Source organism: Colletotrichum abscissum (assembly GCF_030869225.1).
Source record: "Colletotrichum abscissum strain IMI 504890 chromosome Unknown Scaffold_8.1, whole genome shotgun sequence".
Classification (NCBI taxonomy): domain Eukaryota; kingdom Fungi; phylum Ascomycota; class Sordariomycetes; order Glomerellales; family Glomerellaceae; genus Colletotrichum; species Colletotrichum abscissum.
Genome location: NW_026850525.1, coordinates 1,493,288 through 1,508,815, shown reverse-complemented (window position 1 = coordinate 1,508,815; position 15,528 = coordinate 1,493,288). Strand labels below are relative to the sequence as shown.

General features: G+C 52.5%; 8 protein-coding genes across 8 annotated transcripts; 4 read left to right on the top strand and 4 right to left on the bottom strand.

Annotated features, from left to right (window-relative positions):
• Positions 1–1,511: 1,511 nt before the first annotated feature.
• CABS01_04497 (uncharacterized protein) lies at positions 1,512–3,104 on the top strand (the record flags this gene model as incomplete). The annotated part of the gene is made up of 1 exon (XM_060537868.1): positions 1,512–3,104. The coding sequence occupies one exon, from the start codon at positions 1,512–1,514 to the stop codon at positions 3,102–3,104; it is 1,593 nt and encodes a 530-aa protein (XP_060390713.1).
• A 1,693-nt stretch (positions 3,105–4,797) lies between these two features.
• On the top strand, positions 4,798–6,246 carry CABS01_04496 (26S protease subunit rpt4; the record flags this gene model as incomplete). Its single annotated transcript, XM_060537867.1, has 4 exons — positions 4,798–5,008; positions 5,157–5,543; positions 5,609–6,065; positions 6,126–6,246. The coding sequence occupies 4 exons, from the start codon at positions 4,798–4,800 to the stop codon at positions 6,244–6,246; spliced, it is 1,176 nt and encodes a 391-aa protein (XP_060390712.1).
• A 1,133-nt stretch (positions 6,247–7,379) lies between these two features.
• CABS01_04495 (uncharacterized protein) lies at positions 7,380–7,691 on the bottom strand (the record flags this gene model as incomplete). Its single annotated transcript, XM_060537866.1, has 1 exon — positions 7,380–7,691. One exon carries the CDS (start codon positions 7,689–7,691, stop codon positions 7,380–7,382), a length of 312 nt encoding a protein of 103 aa, XP_060390711.1.
• Positions 7,692–7,935: 244 nt separating this feature from the next.
• On the top strand, positions 7,936–8,307 carry CABS01_04494 (uncharacterized protein; the record flags this gene model as incomplete). Its single annotated transcript, XM_060537865.1, has 1 exon — positions 7,936–8,307. One exon carries the CDS (start codon positions 7,936–7,938, stop codon positions 8,305–8,307), a length of 372 nt encoding a protein of 123 aa, XP_060390710.1.
• A 106-nt stretch (positions 8,308–8,413) lies between these two features.
• On the bottom strand, positions 8,414–8,818 carry CABS01_04493 (uncharacterized protein; the record flags this gene model as incomplete). Its single annotated transcript, XM_060537864.1, has 1 exon — positions 8,414–8,818. The coding sequence occupies one exon, from the start codon at positions 8,816–8,818 to the stop codon at positions 8,414–8,416; it is 405 nt and encodes a 134-aa protein (XP_060390709.1).
• A 1,017-nt stretch (positions 8,819–9,835) lies between these two features.
• On the bottom strand, positions 9,836–10,273 carry CABS01_04492 (uncharacterized protein; the record flags this gene model as incomplete). The annotated part of the gene is made up of 2 exons (XM_060537863.1): positions 9,836–10,120; positions 10,214–10,273. 2 exons carry the CDS (start codon positions 10,271–10,273, stop codon positions 9,836–9,838), a joined length of 345 nt encoding a protein of 114 aa, XP_060390708.1.
• Positions 10,274–11,150: 877 nt separating this feature from the next.
• Positions 11,151–13,680, top strand: CABS01_04491 (glucosamine-fructose-6-phosphate aminotransferase; the record flags this gene model as incomplete). Its single annotated transcript, XM_060537862.1, has 5 exons — positions 11,151–11,155; positions 11,328–11,398; positions 11,497–11,728; positions 11,829–13,402; positions 13,460–13,680. 5 exons carry the CDS (start codon positions 11,151–11,153, stop codon positions 13,678–13,680), a joined length of 2,103 nt encoding a protein of 700 aa, XP_060390707.1.
• Positions 13,681–14,200: 520 nt separating this feature from the next.
• On the bottom strand, positions 14,201–15,174 carry CABS01_04490 (proteasome A-type and B-type; the record flags this gene model as incomplete). Its single annotated transcript, XM_060537861.1, has 3 exons — positions 14,201–14,814; positions 14,908–15,055; positions 15,145–15,174. 3 exons carry the CDS (start codon positions 15,172–15,174, stop codon positions 14,201–14,203), a joined length of 792 nt encoding a protein of 263 aa, XP_060390706.1.
• Between the last annotated feature and the right edge of the window lie 354 nt (positions 15,175–15,528).

Sequence of the window (15,528 nt, the reverse complement as noted above, 5' to 3'; positions counted from 1 at the left end):
GTTGAGCTCGTTCTGGGCATCTTTACGCAGCTTGGCCATTTGCGCGTTGCTGAGTCGATGTTTATGAGTTCCCTTTGAGAATGTCTGGCTGAGATTCAGCGGTCATTTGCTTCGCACTTAGCGCATCCTGACGAGTTTGTGGCGGAATAAGTAGTCGGCGATCCCCTCTGCCCTAGTGTATGTACCTTAGTGAGGAACACATGAAGTTGGAGAAGCTGCTGATAATACCAATCGTTCTTTCGGGTACCTACGCTAGCTACCCACCTTCAGGTCCAGTTGTGGAAACCAACTTGTTCCGTTATTCTTTATAGTAGGCCATACGGTCGTACCTGTCCGAGGTGCTGCGTTTCTTTCTGAACTCGAGAAGAGCCAACCAGCCGTTTTGTAATATCTCTCCGAATTCCGAAAAGAAAAAAAGGCAATCACACACAATCGAAGATAACGGCTTCCGTTTCACACGTTCCATCGTATCCCTCCAGCTCCAGCCTCCAGGCTCACACTTGAAGCAGCAAGCTCCAAGGTCCCGCGTCCCGCATCCTACGTCCCACCTTCCCCTCTCCTTTCCTTTGCACGCAGCAGGCACCCTCGACGCACCCCACCTTCGGAGAAGACGCGACGTTCAATCTAAACCGTCCCTTCCTGGCAAGTCGCGAGCCACTCGATTGGACCCCCAATTTGCCCGCTGGAGACTTTCCCTCGTCAGAGATTCGCCCTCGGCCTTTCCACACATCTCCACTGACGCAACCGGGACGAGGATCTTGGTGCCAGAGACCGCCAGGCGACCACACACTCCCGTCACACACCGCACCGGACTCTTTCTTTCACCTAGGTACCTTGCCAGTGCCTTACGTTGTGGCCAAGCTCAACACAGACCCCTGACACCGGAGAGTCGCGTCTTGTCACAGCACGCAGTCACGCAGGCACACCTTACCCTCGACCGTTCCTAGCCCACGACGAGCCTTGAAGAGACGAGACTTAGCTTTCTTTTGCCCTACCGTTGCCAACCTACCCTGCCTAGCCAGTGTTTACCGTCCGGGGTTATTAGTCCAAGAAACTTTCTCCGTCCGCTTCGTTCATTCTGGGGACCGTCCGTCTAATCACCACTCGCTCGCTTCATTCTTTTTTGGCTTTCACCTGACCAAATAATTCGCCGTACGTCCCTCGAACCACCAGCACACGTTTCTTCGCGAGCGTCAACCGTCTTGCTTGCCGACCCTCTGGACGCTGCTGTGCACCCAGTTTCCTTTACACGACCGTTTCATTTGCAAATAGACCTCTCCGACCTGTACATACCTTGAATCGTTGCCACATTGGTCATCGTACCCCCTCACGTTGTCTATCGCATAGCTTTGAGACCACCGCCGATACCTAGCTGAGACGAGACGTCGACATCATCTGCTCGACCGCTACCGCACCCTCCACAATATCACGTACCCGCCCAAGAGCTTACACATAATCCAACCAGGCTCTCGAGCTTCAGAGCATTCGACTTTCTCAGCATAACCGAAATAATGGCCACGGCAAACGAAGAGACGCCGTCGTTCCGATGCGACTCCCCATCATCAGATGCATCTCCAACCCCAGCTATTGGCGCTTGCCCCGAGCTTTCTCGCTGCGTCTCGACTGCTTCTTCCGTCTCCCACGGATCCGCCACCGAGGGCAACTCTCGCGAATCTCTGGGAAGCTTCCGAGGCAGCACCTACTCCAGACAGTCCTCTGGAAACTACAGCCGCCGCTCCGATATCAGCTTCGCATCGTCTCGACAGTCCACTTGCAGCAGCGTGGAAGTTGGCCGCTCTTCTAGTCGCCGCCGAGGCTTTGTTCGGCCGCAGGGCACCGACTTCGCTGCGAGTGCTCGTCACAGAGAAAGCGTACTCAGCCTGGGAAGCATCGCCCACCTACAGTATTATTTTGCGCGGACCGGTCTTCTCGACGGCAAGGGTGCTCAGCTAGCAAGAAAGAACAAAGCCAAAGGAGGACTGGATCTCTCCTCTGTCAGCAGCTCCAGCTCGAACTCGCCAGGAATTGTTGATTCGGGGGGGAACAGCCCAGAACTAGGCTCTCAACCTTTTGGCGCAGGACCCATGGTGGAATCGCCTACCGATGACCACTACTACTCTGACGATTTCGAAGAGGACCCGGATGTTCTGCCTCCGACCGCGAGCACTTACATTCACAGAAACAAGCCGGTGCCGAAGCCTCCTACGATCGAAGAGCTCAAGGCGGACTTGACAGGATCTCTCGAGAAGGCGGCTCAGGCCTTGAGACACGCAAAAAAGCATAGAGATAGCAGCCCTGTACCGGAACTGCCGGAGATTCCTACAAGAGGACAAAGCGAGCCTCCCAAGAAAACGTCAACAGGCTGGCACGAGGTTCAGGGCATGCACATTCTTGATGTCATGACACTGGCCATTCGAGCTGCCAGGAACTATTACACAGCGCATGAAGTCCCCGAGCGACTGGACGCCATCAAATCTGAAAAGGAAATCCGCACAGAACTGCTCTCTGTCATGGAGACCTTGAAGCAGATGGCAACTCGACAATGGTCAGGCGGAATGAAAGACGAGGAGCTGCGCATCCTCGAATCGTGGATTTCCGGACTTTTCAGCATGTTGAAGATTGAAGAGGAGATGATTGAGGCAGAAAAGGCGGAGCGAAGCTCTTGGACATGGCTGCAGGGTGACTGGGCTGGCAAAGAAGTGGAAAGAGAATTAGCTTTCATGGCTTCTCTCGTCCCTCAGGCCGACCCGCTACCAGACTACACGCCTGCAGCTCACGCAAGCGAGTGTCCGACGCCTTATCTCATCAGTTTGCAGAATGGCATTCACCTAATTGAACTGCACAATGCGGCGGTGAAGAGGTCAAAACGGCGATTCGGCTTGATTACTACATTCCATACCGACACAGACAAGCCGTATCGGTCAGCAGACAATATCAGATACTGGGCCAAAGCAGCAGAGCTGCGCTGGGAAGTGCTACTCAAGGTGGACGCCTTGGGTATTGTTTACAATAATTCTCCCGAAGTCTGGGTTAACTTTGAGAAGGCCATCATGGATTGGAGCCGAAAGGTCCGCGAGGAGATCACTTCTGAACTTTTGGGCTAAGCATTTGCTTGTCCTAGGCTGCTGTCGTTATGATTTACGCACCCAAATACCCGTCTTTTCTGGAGTTCTGTGGTGGAATTTGGTTTTCATTTGTTGCGTTTACCCCCTAGGAGGCTTCGGATCTATGCACTACACACGCACTCGACGGTTTGCATGTTATCTCGCAATACCATCTAGATTACGGAGATTTCAGGAGATTGAAGTGTGGAAAATTGATGGTCCATCAATGGACGCGAGATAGGAAATTCGGGCGTTGGACAGTTGTTTCCTACCATTCTTAGTACATAGCTTTACTGGAGGCTTGTCCCTCCCAATTGATATTGATCTACGACCACTGCGCTTTTGAACCTGCCTCGATTTCTGAATGCTTGAGATTTCGGTACCCGATTTGCTGGATGTATAACATATTTTGCGGTTCTCCTGACGAGAGGGAGGATTGAGTAGTCATTAATGTGCTTTTCACTCGGGAAAGCTATTCAAATTGAAGCTCCCGTATTAATGTTGCCCACCTGAACTCATTCCATCTCTCATAGTCCAGCATTGATAGAGATTTGAGGCCGCGTTCAAAAGAGGGCCGATTCATCAGACCATCGAAGCCACAGTGATAGGCTACTGATGAAGTGGGCTTTCCTAATACTTCCCATCAATGCACAGCACTTCAAGCTGAAGCCGTCATGTTCCTTGACGATGGCAGGAGCTGAGAATTGACCGGGAGCTGGTATTTCCCGGAGCCGAGACTACAACCAATCAGAGCAAAGTGGCAGAGCTTCGGTGGCCACAGGCAGGGTTGGAAATTAGTCTAGTCTAGTCTAGTATGGCCAGGACTAATACTAGGCTAGTCTAGTACGCCCTGGACTAATACTAGACTAGTCTAGTACGGCCTGGACTAATACTATACTAGACTAGTATTAGTATACTAATTAGTATAGATTAAAAAAATTATTTATAAATTTATAATTAATAATTAATTATAAATATTAATATATATTAAAATAAAACTATTAAAAGCTTCTTTTATATAGTTTTAAAAGCTAAAATATTATTATTTAAATAGAATACTCTTAAAATATTAGTTTTTATTAAGTTTTTAGGAATTTCAAAATCAAACTATAGATATTTTCTAATTAAATAGTTTTACTTATATTTACTATAGAAATATTTTTTATTATATTTTTTTAAAAAAATTTAGAATTAATAAAGATTAATATTTAAATTTCTAAAAATAGTAATAAAATTACTATAAATAGTATGTTTTATACTAATTAGTATACTATTAGTATACTAATACTAGTCTAGTCTAGTACTAGCTATACTAATACTAGTCTAGTATTTTAAAGGGTGGACTAATACTAGACTTACTAGTACTAGACTAGACTAATACTAAATACTAGTAGTATTTTTTCCAACCCTGGCCACAGGGATAGGGCGCTAGTCGGAGCTGAGCCGTGCTTGCCTTTGAGGTAGAAGGCTGCAGTGGGACGTACGTCGACACCACAACCTCCGAAAACAACGATCTGATTACCACACGAGCTACCTCACCCACTCCCATCCACCAACCGACCCAACCTTCGAAACTCGAAACCCGAACGCGATCACCCACCGCCACAGCACCCTCTTCCGAACCGCAGTCATTCCATTTCCTCGACGAGATCAAGGCAGTAGCCCTTTCCTCTTCAACTTCCCACAATCAGAGATGTCTTCCGACGAGGAACGCCAGAAGGCTCTCGACTCGTACCGGGCCAAGCTGCTCGAATCCCGGGAGTGGGAAGCTAAGCTCAAGTCCCTGCGGCTCGAGATCAAGGATTTGCAGCGGGAGTTTGACAGAACCGAAGACAACATTAAGGCGTTGCAGAGTGTCGGTCAGATTATCGGCGAGGTCCTTAAGCAGCTCGATGACGAAAGATGTAAGTGAAGGCATCCCCATCCCGCTTTCCGCCTCCGATGGACACCGTCCCCGCCCCACCACCACTACCTACCACGATTACCGCCAAGATAGAGACGCGAATGATTGGGACTCAACTTTTGCTAATCAACGTTCCCATTCACGAATAGTCATCGTCAAGGCTTCCTCCGGTCCCAGATATGTCGTCGGATGCAGATCAAAGGTTGACAAGGTCAAGCTCAAGCAAGGCACGCGCGTGGCACTCGATATGACGACACTCACGATCATGCGTATGCTTCCCCGAGAAGTCGACCCCCTCGTCTACAACATGTCACTGGAAGACCCCGGTCAAGTCAGCTTCGCTGGTATCGGTGGACTGAACGACCAGATTCGCGAGCTCCGCGAGGTCATTGAGCTGCCGCTCAAGAACCCCGAGCTCTTCCTGCGTGTGGGCATCAAGCCGCCCAAGGGTGTTTTGCTTTACGGACCTCCTGGTACGGGAAAGACGTTGCTTGCACGTGCCGTGGCAAGCAGTCTCGAGACCAACTTTCTCAAGGGTAGGTCTACTCCGTGGGGAGTGGTGGAAGACGGTAAAAGGAAGTGTGCTAATGAGGTCAAACAGTTGTTTCTTCAGCAATTGTCGACAAGTACATCGGAGAGTCTGCCCGCCTGATTCGCGAGATGTTCGGCTACGCCAAGGAGCACGAGCCCTGCATTATCTTCATGGACGAGATCGACGCCATTGGTGGACGCAGATTCTCTGAGGGAACCAGTGCGGATCGTGAGATCCAGAGAACGTTGATGGAGTTGCTCAACCAGCTGGACGGTTTCGACTACCTCGGAAAGACCAAAATCATCATGGCCACGAACAGACCTGATACCCTCGATCCCGCGCTGCTTCGTGCGGGACGTCTCGACCGCAAGATTGAGATTGCCCTGCCGAACGAGGTCGGCCGTTTGGAGATTCTCAAGATCCATGCCCAGGGCGTGGTGACGGAGGGTGAGATTGACTTCGAGAGCGTGGTGAAGATGAGCGATGGTCTTAATGGTGCGGATTTGAGAAACGTCGTGACAGAAGCGTAAGTGACTGCACATTTTGACAGCACCCGTAATACCCGAAGCTAACTAGTAATGCCCAGTGGTCTGTTTGCCATCAAGGATTACCGCGACGCAATCAACCAGGACGACTTCAACAAGGCAGTACGCAAGGTCGCCGAGTCGAAGAAGCTGGAGGGCAAGCTAGAGTACCAGAAGTTGTAAGGTCAGAGAGGAGGCGACATGATGATTCACGGGATGAGGCGCGGAGGAGCAAAGGAAAGACATCGAAAGGGGCGGCTGGATCGAGCATCGTCGGTTCTCGGCCGTTTAGAGGGTCTTTTAATGTGTTAAACAGTGTACAATACCCGAGTCCAGGTTTGGGGTTGTTTGCCATGGGATCATAGAGACGTACGGTGTGGAATAGAAGCAGCTACGGGATCCCAAAGATGAAACAAGCGCATGCACAAGCAGTAATGTCCATCGTTGACGGCGACATTGTACGGATGTATATTAGCCCGTATGATCAGCTTGCATTCCATGACCGCGCAACAGGACCTATACGAAGCGCTTTGGCGTTTGTATCAAGAAATATCATGAAGAATGCATGGCCATGGTGAGTTTTCTTATCTCTGCGCCCTTCGAATGTTCCCTGGTAGGTAGGTAGGTATTTTTGGGGGGCCCGAGTCTAGGGTAGCCCGTAGCTGTGAGGCTCCATTTTTGAAGCTATTGATAATTGCACAGCCTCGACTGAGCTGGGGGGCTGGGTACGGGGTGTGGTCCGGCGCGGCGGCGCCACGTGCCAGAGTGCCATCTTATTGAACTGCTCAACAAACAATAGTGTGTCTGTACTCGAGAGCGCTACTCGCTGGCAGAAGGCCTCCGTTTACTCATCCACCTCGGCGCACGGCGAGGATGCCGTGTTAGGCCAGTCACCAATGTCGAGTTCGACACGGGCCTTCATATCTACAGCAGGCCCCCGAGTAAGCGTAGGGCTGGGGAGAAAGGAACGGGGGGTGTACCCTTTGTGGTCCAAGCCACAGATAGCTCAGGGGGTGCATTTAGGTACTGCTCATCGACATGGCTTGGTGTAAGCGAAGCTACAGCGGGTTGTGCTTCTTAGTCGAGTCTTTCTGTTCCTTCGCTAACAGCTTACACCGCAGGCAGACGACGGAAGCACATGCTTACAATCCTGTCTGACGAGAAGAAAACGGGTGGGGAATGAGGTCGCACATTGTAAGCCCGGGAGGATCGAAGGTCTGGTCCTGAACTTGTGATTCGACGAATCCGCCATGCCGTGCAAAGGAGGCTGTTGAAGCTGCTGCAAGCGGATGGCGGGGCTCTAGCTGAGACCACCTCTATGTGCTGGGTGATCTCGCACGGCAACGAATAGAGACAAAGCTTAGCCACATGTTTTCGAGGGGAAGATTGCCGTAAGACTGGAGATGAGCGACTGCAACCGGGGCATGCTCTGCAGGCGACGTCTCGAGTACCCCGGCGGCCGTCTGATATGAACGCATCCACGCATGAGGTGTTGGACTTTGTTTGAATCTGGGTTGGTGGGTACGGCGTTCGCTTTTCTTCGGATTGAGCAACACTGAAGCCATGGCGAGGTACCTCATACAGTTGTGCGATGCATGGTTTCTGTGTGGGCCGTACCGGTCTTCCATTCGGCCTATTTGCTGATTCCAGGGACCGTGGAACGTGGATTATGTGTAGCACGAAATCGATATCAGAAAGATCTGGATAGCGCGCAACGAGCGGCTGTATGATACTAAACAGGCGCGCTCGACGTGTCCGGGCTTGGCTCAAAACTTCAGGGTTTGCCTCGGCTGGGTGGACTCGCGACCGATTCGAGAAGATCTGGGTCAAGCTGGGGCGGCGAGATGGGAGGTGGCATGGAAAAGTTGCCAGATGGTGATTTGCAGGAGAGGCCGGTCTAGCAGGGTTCTCTCCTCGGTGCGAGATGTTATTTTTGGCGACTGGTATACGGAGTGGACGACAAGCCGCCCCTTTTGTGGCCCGTTCTCACGATGGCAATTGAGGCTGTACCTCTTCTTAGTGCGTTGTCTTCTCTTCTGTTTTTTTCCCCTTCTCGTCCGCTTCTTTTCGTACCTGGAGGCCCCACTCCCTTCCTCCCCTGTGCAGCCCCTCCATGCTTCATGGGTGCAACCAGCAACGGAGCCAAGCAGCAAGAGTTGGACACCAGGGGACCCGAGCTTGGGAATTCTTGTCGCTTGGTGTCACATTGGCGACGATCCCCGCTGGATTCTTTCTAGCGCTTGACAACCAAGGGGTGTCCGCACCCAGATGATTGGGGACTGGGGCACGTCGGAGCCAGGTAATACGAAAAGAAGGGGTAAAAAAGGCGATGATGTCGGTGATGGAATCCTCAAAAAAACGTTGGAGGGTGGGACAGGGCATGACGAACGTAGGTAGCCGTCGCACCGATGCCCGATAATAGGGGACGTCTTTGACGCAACACCAAGAAATAATCAAACCGACAAATCGGGTGGACGGAGCGTATCGCAGACATTAGACAACTAAGGTAGCGAGTTGTCATGTTTGATCTCTTGTGTACCTGACTATTAGTACACATTACGTGCAGTTGTTGATTTGCTTGGTAGAATTGTGATTCCCAATTAATGACGAGATGTTGTTGGGATAAGGCGGTTACTGAATCAGATCTTGGTGTTGGCGGGTTCGGGGGCACATGGGATGAGCACTTCAGGAGGCGCGTGCTCGGATAGGTACGAAGTACTCCGTACACCGTACCTGCCATGCCATGCGTGTGCATGTATTGTGGGAGAGTGGGGGAGCTCGGGTCAAGTTAAGTTCCCGTAGCTACTTCGTACATAGTAGTCCATAGTCCATAGGAAAGACGCGCTGGTAAAGAAAGGTACGGGCTGTGGCAGAGAAAGAGGTGTGTTGAAACTCGATGGATGGCAAGGCGGGTGAGGCTTTACAGCAGAAGTTGATGGCAGCAGCTTTCCTAACTCGGTGCCTGCTTGGTGCCTGCTTGGTGCGGGCTTCATCACAAGCTGACCATTTCGGAAGGCTTTAGCGTTACAAATGCAGCTTGCGGAAATCGTGCCTTTCTAGCGGCTGGATTGGAATGGAAGCGGCGAGAGCAGCATCGGAGTCAGATGGATGCCAAATCGTGCTCAATCAAGTGTTGGTTGGCTGATTATCTGTAGAATTCCTCAAGCGAGAAAGGTGAATGCGCATAGCACACATGGTATTATCCAGGACTCCGTACTTGCAAGTAAGTGCTATGGAGATATTACTGTGAACCATTTGGCCAACAGTATTGGTCGTACTTTATCCGTAACAGCAGTTGAAATGAAGAAGCAAGTCTTTTCTAAAGCCCACGATGTTATCGCGGTACGTACCGAGGGCGATCTTTGGAGCTAGTGTAGCAGCCGAATGGCTCAGCCAGGGAATGGCGCCACAGTCCACGAAAGGAGGGGGGGGGCTTGAGGAGGACGGGAGGAGGAACCCAAGAGGAACCCACTGGGAGAGCCTGGAGGAGGTGAGGGATGGGAGCGGTGGGTGGCATTCCTGCACTGCGCCTGCGGCCGCGTCCAGGTACCGTACGGATAGTCTGAAATAGTGTCTGTCTCTGGATGAAATGGGAGCAAGAGGTTGTGGGATGGCACAGAAAACGACGGACCAGTCAATGATGCAGCACAGACAACATGTCAGACGTTGGGCTGTAGGTATTCTTCCTTGTCTGCAGTCTGCTCAGGCACACAAGAAACAACGGATTTCGCCGGGATGGGGCTAGAAATGTTCTTCAAGATGTGTGGTTAAGTCAAGGTTCCAAGGAATATCGCGATGTGTGTTGCTGCAGGCAAGTGGTGCCAGAAGCTGCAGCTCCTTTGCTGTTGCCGGTGAGGTGGGGGCCCTTCCAGTCTCCAGAAACCTGCTGCCCCTCACTCGCTGCATTCGCGGCTCTTCCACTGGCTGAGCACGTCTGTCTTTCCCAACTCTGACCGGGTCGCCCCAGACATCGAACTGCAAAGAAGTGCGGATTACGGATACCGGTACGGATAGGTCTATGTCTGTCTCTCTGCAGTCTACAGAGTACACAGAGTAGGTAGGTATTTCTGCTCCGTCGAAATCTAGATCCATTCTCCATTCCGTTGCCCTAGCGCCTGTCTGCTCCGAGTCCTGGCATATGCCATCCCAGCTGCAAAAGTGTTAGACACCTCCGACTCGGTGACTCGAGAACTGCCTTACCCATCATCATTTGTAAACCGACCCAGCAAAGAGTCTACTGGACTTTCCTGGAGGCACTCGAATCAATGACTTAGACATGATATCCAGCAAGCGAAAACGACAACGAGACGCTGCTTCCTGCCAACTTCTACAGCTAAAAAAGAAAACGGGCAAGACAACTAGCTCAATAAACAAACATGACCGTCTCTCAAAGCATCTGGCCTCATTCACTGCTCTCAGAGACTGAAGTCTTCTGCTGATGTATCAGGTGAATTATAGGTATCCGTACACACTATCCAAACTTGCCTGCTTGCTATCCTGTGATGAAGGCATTGCCTACCAAACAGCAAGTAAACAGTCAGTACACTCAAAGCAACACTTCAGCAAATCATTGCGCGCTTGTTTCTTACAGCCTTGTTTCCTTCCCTGGCTTTCTCTGGGCAATAGCAAGACATCATCGTCCATAACAAGAACGAATACCACCACATAGTGTACCTGGCCCTGCCCACTCACCCCCATCCTTCCGTCATCTTTGGTCCTCACCCTCACCCTCAACCCGTGCCGCGCCGCGCCCTCTCGGTCATCCTCAATACGAGCACGCCCCTGCCACACCCCGCCCACCGCCCCCCTCCACGCCTCTGGGCGCTACTGCGTATTCTCTCCACGTACACAATACACTCTCCCCTCCCATTGCTCTCCAGCCAGTTGAACCAGCTGCACATAAAGCTGCTCAGCTCCCGCCTCCTGCATCTTGCTCTACCCTACTCATTCTCTCTTGATCCAACTATTCATCTCTCTCGCTCTTCTTGATACCCTTCGCCGCCGCCTCTACCACCCGAGTCTCCGCCTCTTTTTGTTAATTGGTCTTTTACGTTTCTTGTCAGGGTCTTCGATTGCGTTGAATCAACATGTGGTATGTCCCCCCAATTCCGCTCCCCGCTCTCCTGAAAGCTTGCCGGCATCCTCCCCTTCCCTCCATCCAGCTTCTGCCAGCTGAAAAAAGGGGTCGGAGCGCCGACAGCCACAAAGGCAATTGGTAGCACAGTAAGCAGGCAGTAAGCTGACGTGCACCTCTCTCCCAATAGTGGCATTTTCGGCTACGTCAACTACCTGGTGGAGAAGGACCGCAAGTTCATCCTCGACACTTTGGTGAACGGTGAGTACACCGCCTCCTCCTGAATACCTCCAATTGGAGCCACATAGCTCCACCTTATCTCGAGAGCTGTTTTGCTAACGGGCCTCTGCTTCCAACAGGTCTCTCCCGTCTCGAGTACCGTGGATACGACTCGGCCGGTCTTGCTGTCGACGGTGACAAGAAGAATGAGGTCTTCGCCTTCAAGGAGGTTGGCAAGGTCGCCAAGCTCAAGGAGCTCATCGCCGAGTCCAAGGTCGACGAGACCAAGTATTTCGACTCACATGCCGGTATCGCCCACACTCGCTGGGCTACCCACGGCCCCCCGTCTCGTCTGAACTGCCACCCCCACAGGTACGTTTGCACACCCGCAAAAACAACAGCAAACTTTCCCCTTTGAATGCTTCCCTGTCATCAAAATCTCAAGTAGCTGACATGACTTCCCATCTCCTAGATCTGACCCTACCTGGGAGTTCACCGTCGTCCACAATGGTATCATCACCAACTACAAGGAGCTCAAGACCCTCTTGAGCGCCAAGGGCTTCAAGTTCGAGACCGAAACCGACACCGAATGCATTGCTAAGCTCGCCAAGTACCTGTACGACCAGCACCCCGATATTGGCTTCACCGACCTCGCCAAGGCTGTCATCAACGAGCTCGAGGGCGCCTACGGACTTTTGATCAAGTCCGTTCACTACCCCCATGAGGTCATCGCTGCCCGCAAGGGTTCTCCTCTTGTCATTGGTGTCAAGACACAGAAGCGCATGAAGGTCGACTTCGTCGATGTCGAGTACTCCGAGGAGGGTGCCCTCTCTGCCGAGGCTGCCTCTCAGAACGTTGCCCTCAAGAAGCAGCAGGACAACTTCTTGAACCCCAACACTCTGCTGGGTGCCCCCGACAAGTCGCTTCTGCACCGCTCGCAGTCGCGCGCTTTCATGACCGACGACGGCATGCCCATGCCCACCGAGTTCTTCCTCTCGTCTGACCCGTCTGCCATTGTCGAGCACACCAAGAAGGTCATGTACCTTGAGGACGATGACATCGCTCACATTCACGAGGGCTCGCTGAACATTCACCGTCTTAAGAAGGCGGACGGCAGCTCCAATGTGCGCACCATCCAGACCCTGGAGCTTGAGCTTCAGGAGATTATGAAGGGCAAGTTCGATCACTTCATGCAAAAGGAAATTTTCGAGCAGCCCGAGTCCGTCGTCAACACCATGAGAGGTCGTCTCGATGCCGCCAACAAGACTGTCACCCTTGGTGGTCTCCGCTCCTACATTTCTACCATCCGCCGCTGCCGCAGAATTATCTTCATTGCATGCGGTACCAGTTATCACTCATGCATGGCCGTTCGCGGCGTGTTCGAAGAGCTGGCCGAGATCCCCATCGCCGTTGAGCTGGCTTCCGATTTCCTCGACAGACAGGCGCCCGTCTTCCGTGACGACACCTGCGTCTTCGTCTCCCAGTCTGGTGAGACTGCCGACTCTCTCATGGCTCTCCGCTACTGCTTGGAGCGCGGTGCCCTGACCGTCGGTATCGTCAACGTCGTCGGTTCCTCCATCTCCCTGCTCACCCACTGCGGTGTCCACGTCAACGCCGGTCCCGAAATCGGTGTTGCCTCTACCAAGGCCTACACCTCCCAGTTCATTGCCATGGTCATGTTCGCCCTCTCCCTTAGTGAGGACCGCGCATCCAAGCAGAAGCGTCGCGAGGAGATCATGGAGGGTCTCGCCAAGATCCCTGAGCAGATCAAGGATATCCTCACCCAGGACCAGTCCATTAAGGAGCTCTGCTCCAAGACTTTCCAGAACCAGAAGTCCCTTCTGCTCCTCGGTCGTGGTGCCCAGTTCTCTACCGCCCTTGAGGGTGCCCTGAAGATCAAGGAAATTTCCTACCTTCACTGCGAGGCTGTCATGTCCGGTGAGCTGAAGCACGGTGTTCTTGCTCTCGTTGACGAGAACTTGCCAATCATCATGATCCTCACCCGTGATGATCTCTTCAAGAAGTCGCTCAACGCCTACCAGCAAGGTAAGTCTAGAATATCAGCCAACGTTAAGCTTGGTAATTTGCTAACAAATTGGATAGTCATTGCTCGCAGCGGAAAGCCCATTGTCATCTGCAACCCTGGTGACGAGGAGTTCAAGACCAGCGAGGCTGAGAAGATTGAGATCCCCAAGACGGTCGATGCCCTCCAGGGTATCCTCAACGTCGTTCCTCTGCAGCTGATTGCTTACTGGCTGGCTGTCATGGAGGGACTCAACGTCGATTTCCCTCGTAACCTGGCCAAGTCTGTCACTGTCGAGTAAACTGCTCACATAGCCTGAGTGAAGTTTGGTTTATTGTCGGGTGATTCGCCCCCTTGGAGTTGGGTTGCCAAAAGGGAGGATAAGCCCTTGATGCTTTTGATGTCACAGCGGGCCACAAAAAGGCGATGGCAACTTCGGAGCCCTCTGATGTATTACTGGGTATTGTGAAAATGAGGGAATGGTCCAGCATGGTAGATTTGGGCCGGTCAAGATAAAGGAGCGTATCTTTTTGAGGTTAAATGCCGTAGTCAGGCAACCTGAAGCAATGAAGAACATTATTGTCTATTTCATTTGGTGTTACACATGCTTGCTCGCACACGCCTGATTTCATCGTGATGTCGATAGGCCCTGGGTTGCAGGGCTCGTGCTTCTCTTCTACTACTTGCGTCTCATGAGTATTCCCACCCACGGAACTGCCAGAGCTTATGCCGAATACCCAGTCATTGTCATGTCATTTCCACCCATTCTCTCACTGCCTGTCTCTCTATGTCCCAAAGATCCTTGTGTCCGTGCCTTCCCCTTAGTTCACCTGCGTACCGTAGCCGCGGATCCGTTCCGCAAACTTCCAGCTCTGCTTCTCAAGCTTCTCACTCTCCTTCAAGTCGACTCCATCCTTGGTTACTACAGCAATCGAGTAGGAATCCGAGCTGCGAGCGTCACGGTAGAAGAGAACCTTCATACACTCCTTAATCACGTCGACGGCCTGCTCCTTGGAGAGCTTAGCGGCGGTCTCCTCATCGGGGGCGTAGCGACGCATGATGGGTTGGGCGAGGGCTGAGCCGAAACCCGTTGCCAAGGAGGGAGAGGTGAAGGTGGTGCCGAGCAGGTCGGCGGCGGCGAGGAAGGGCTTGTTGTTGTCGTCGAGGCCGGCGACGAGGAGGTGGTTCCAGAGGGGGTCGAAGTCGGAGCGGCGCTTGTAGAGGAGCTTGGAGAGGTACTTGTGAAGGTTCGCGGCATTGAGCCGGGCGGGGGCGTCGTTGGCCAGGTCGTAGGACTCCTCAATGTCGAGGCTTGAGAGATGGCGGTCGAGGTATTGCATGTCGGAGACGTCGCCGCCGAAGCCCACGACTGTGGAGTTGGCGAAGGTGCGGAGACGCTTGACATCGGTGAAACGGGCGAGGGAGCCGTAGGATGCTACATGATAGAAGAATTGTCAGCTTTCATTATTGGAACAGTATGATGACAGCATAAGACGGCATTGAAGGGCGAGTAAAGACAAAGACGTACCCAGGTTGTCGGCGGCGATGACGACACCTTCGCTGAACTTGATGGCAATGACTGATGTACCCGTGACGATGGGGGCCTGTGTCGCTTGGTTGGGACCATTGGTGTTCATGTACGAGCCATCGTAGGCTCCGTAGACGTCGTCTCTAGGCTATGAGGAGGGGTTCCGGCTTGTTAGTCTACAATGCGAGGCTGAGATTCCCGGGAAGGAGGGGAGGGGGGAGACTGGGGATTGCGTACACGGCCCCAAGCTTGCGGTCTGTGATCCATGGTGGCTGGATTTTGTGTAGTTTGGAGATCAAGATGATGAAAAGGTGGTCGGAAAGGAGGATAGGCTTCGTGTTTGTTGCAAGTTCGTGGGTAGGTTTGGTGATGGTTCGGTATGTGAAGTTGATTGAAGCTTGTCCAGGGTGAGCTTCGCGTCCCGTGGGTGCCTCTGCAGGCCGCCTGGCTGGCTGGCTGGCTGACTGGCTGACAGGCCAGTTGCTCCTGCTGCTGCTCCCGCCGCCGCTAGAGCTACTGCGTCAAGGCTCTGGTGCCTGACAAACGGGGCCGCAAGTTTGGGTGGGCTTACCAAAAATGGTCAGCTTGGAACTGTTGTGGTGGGTGATTGAAGGTGGCGTA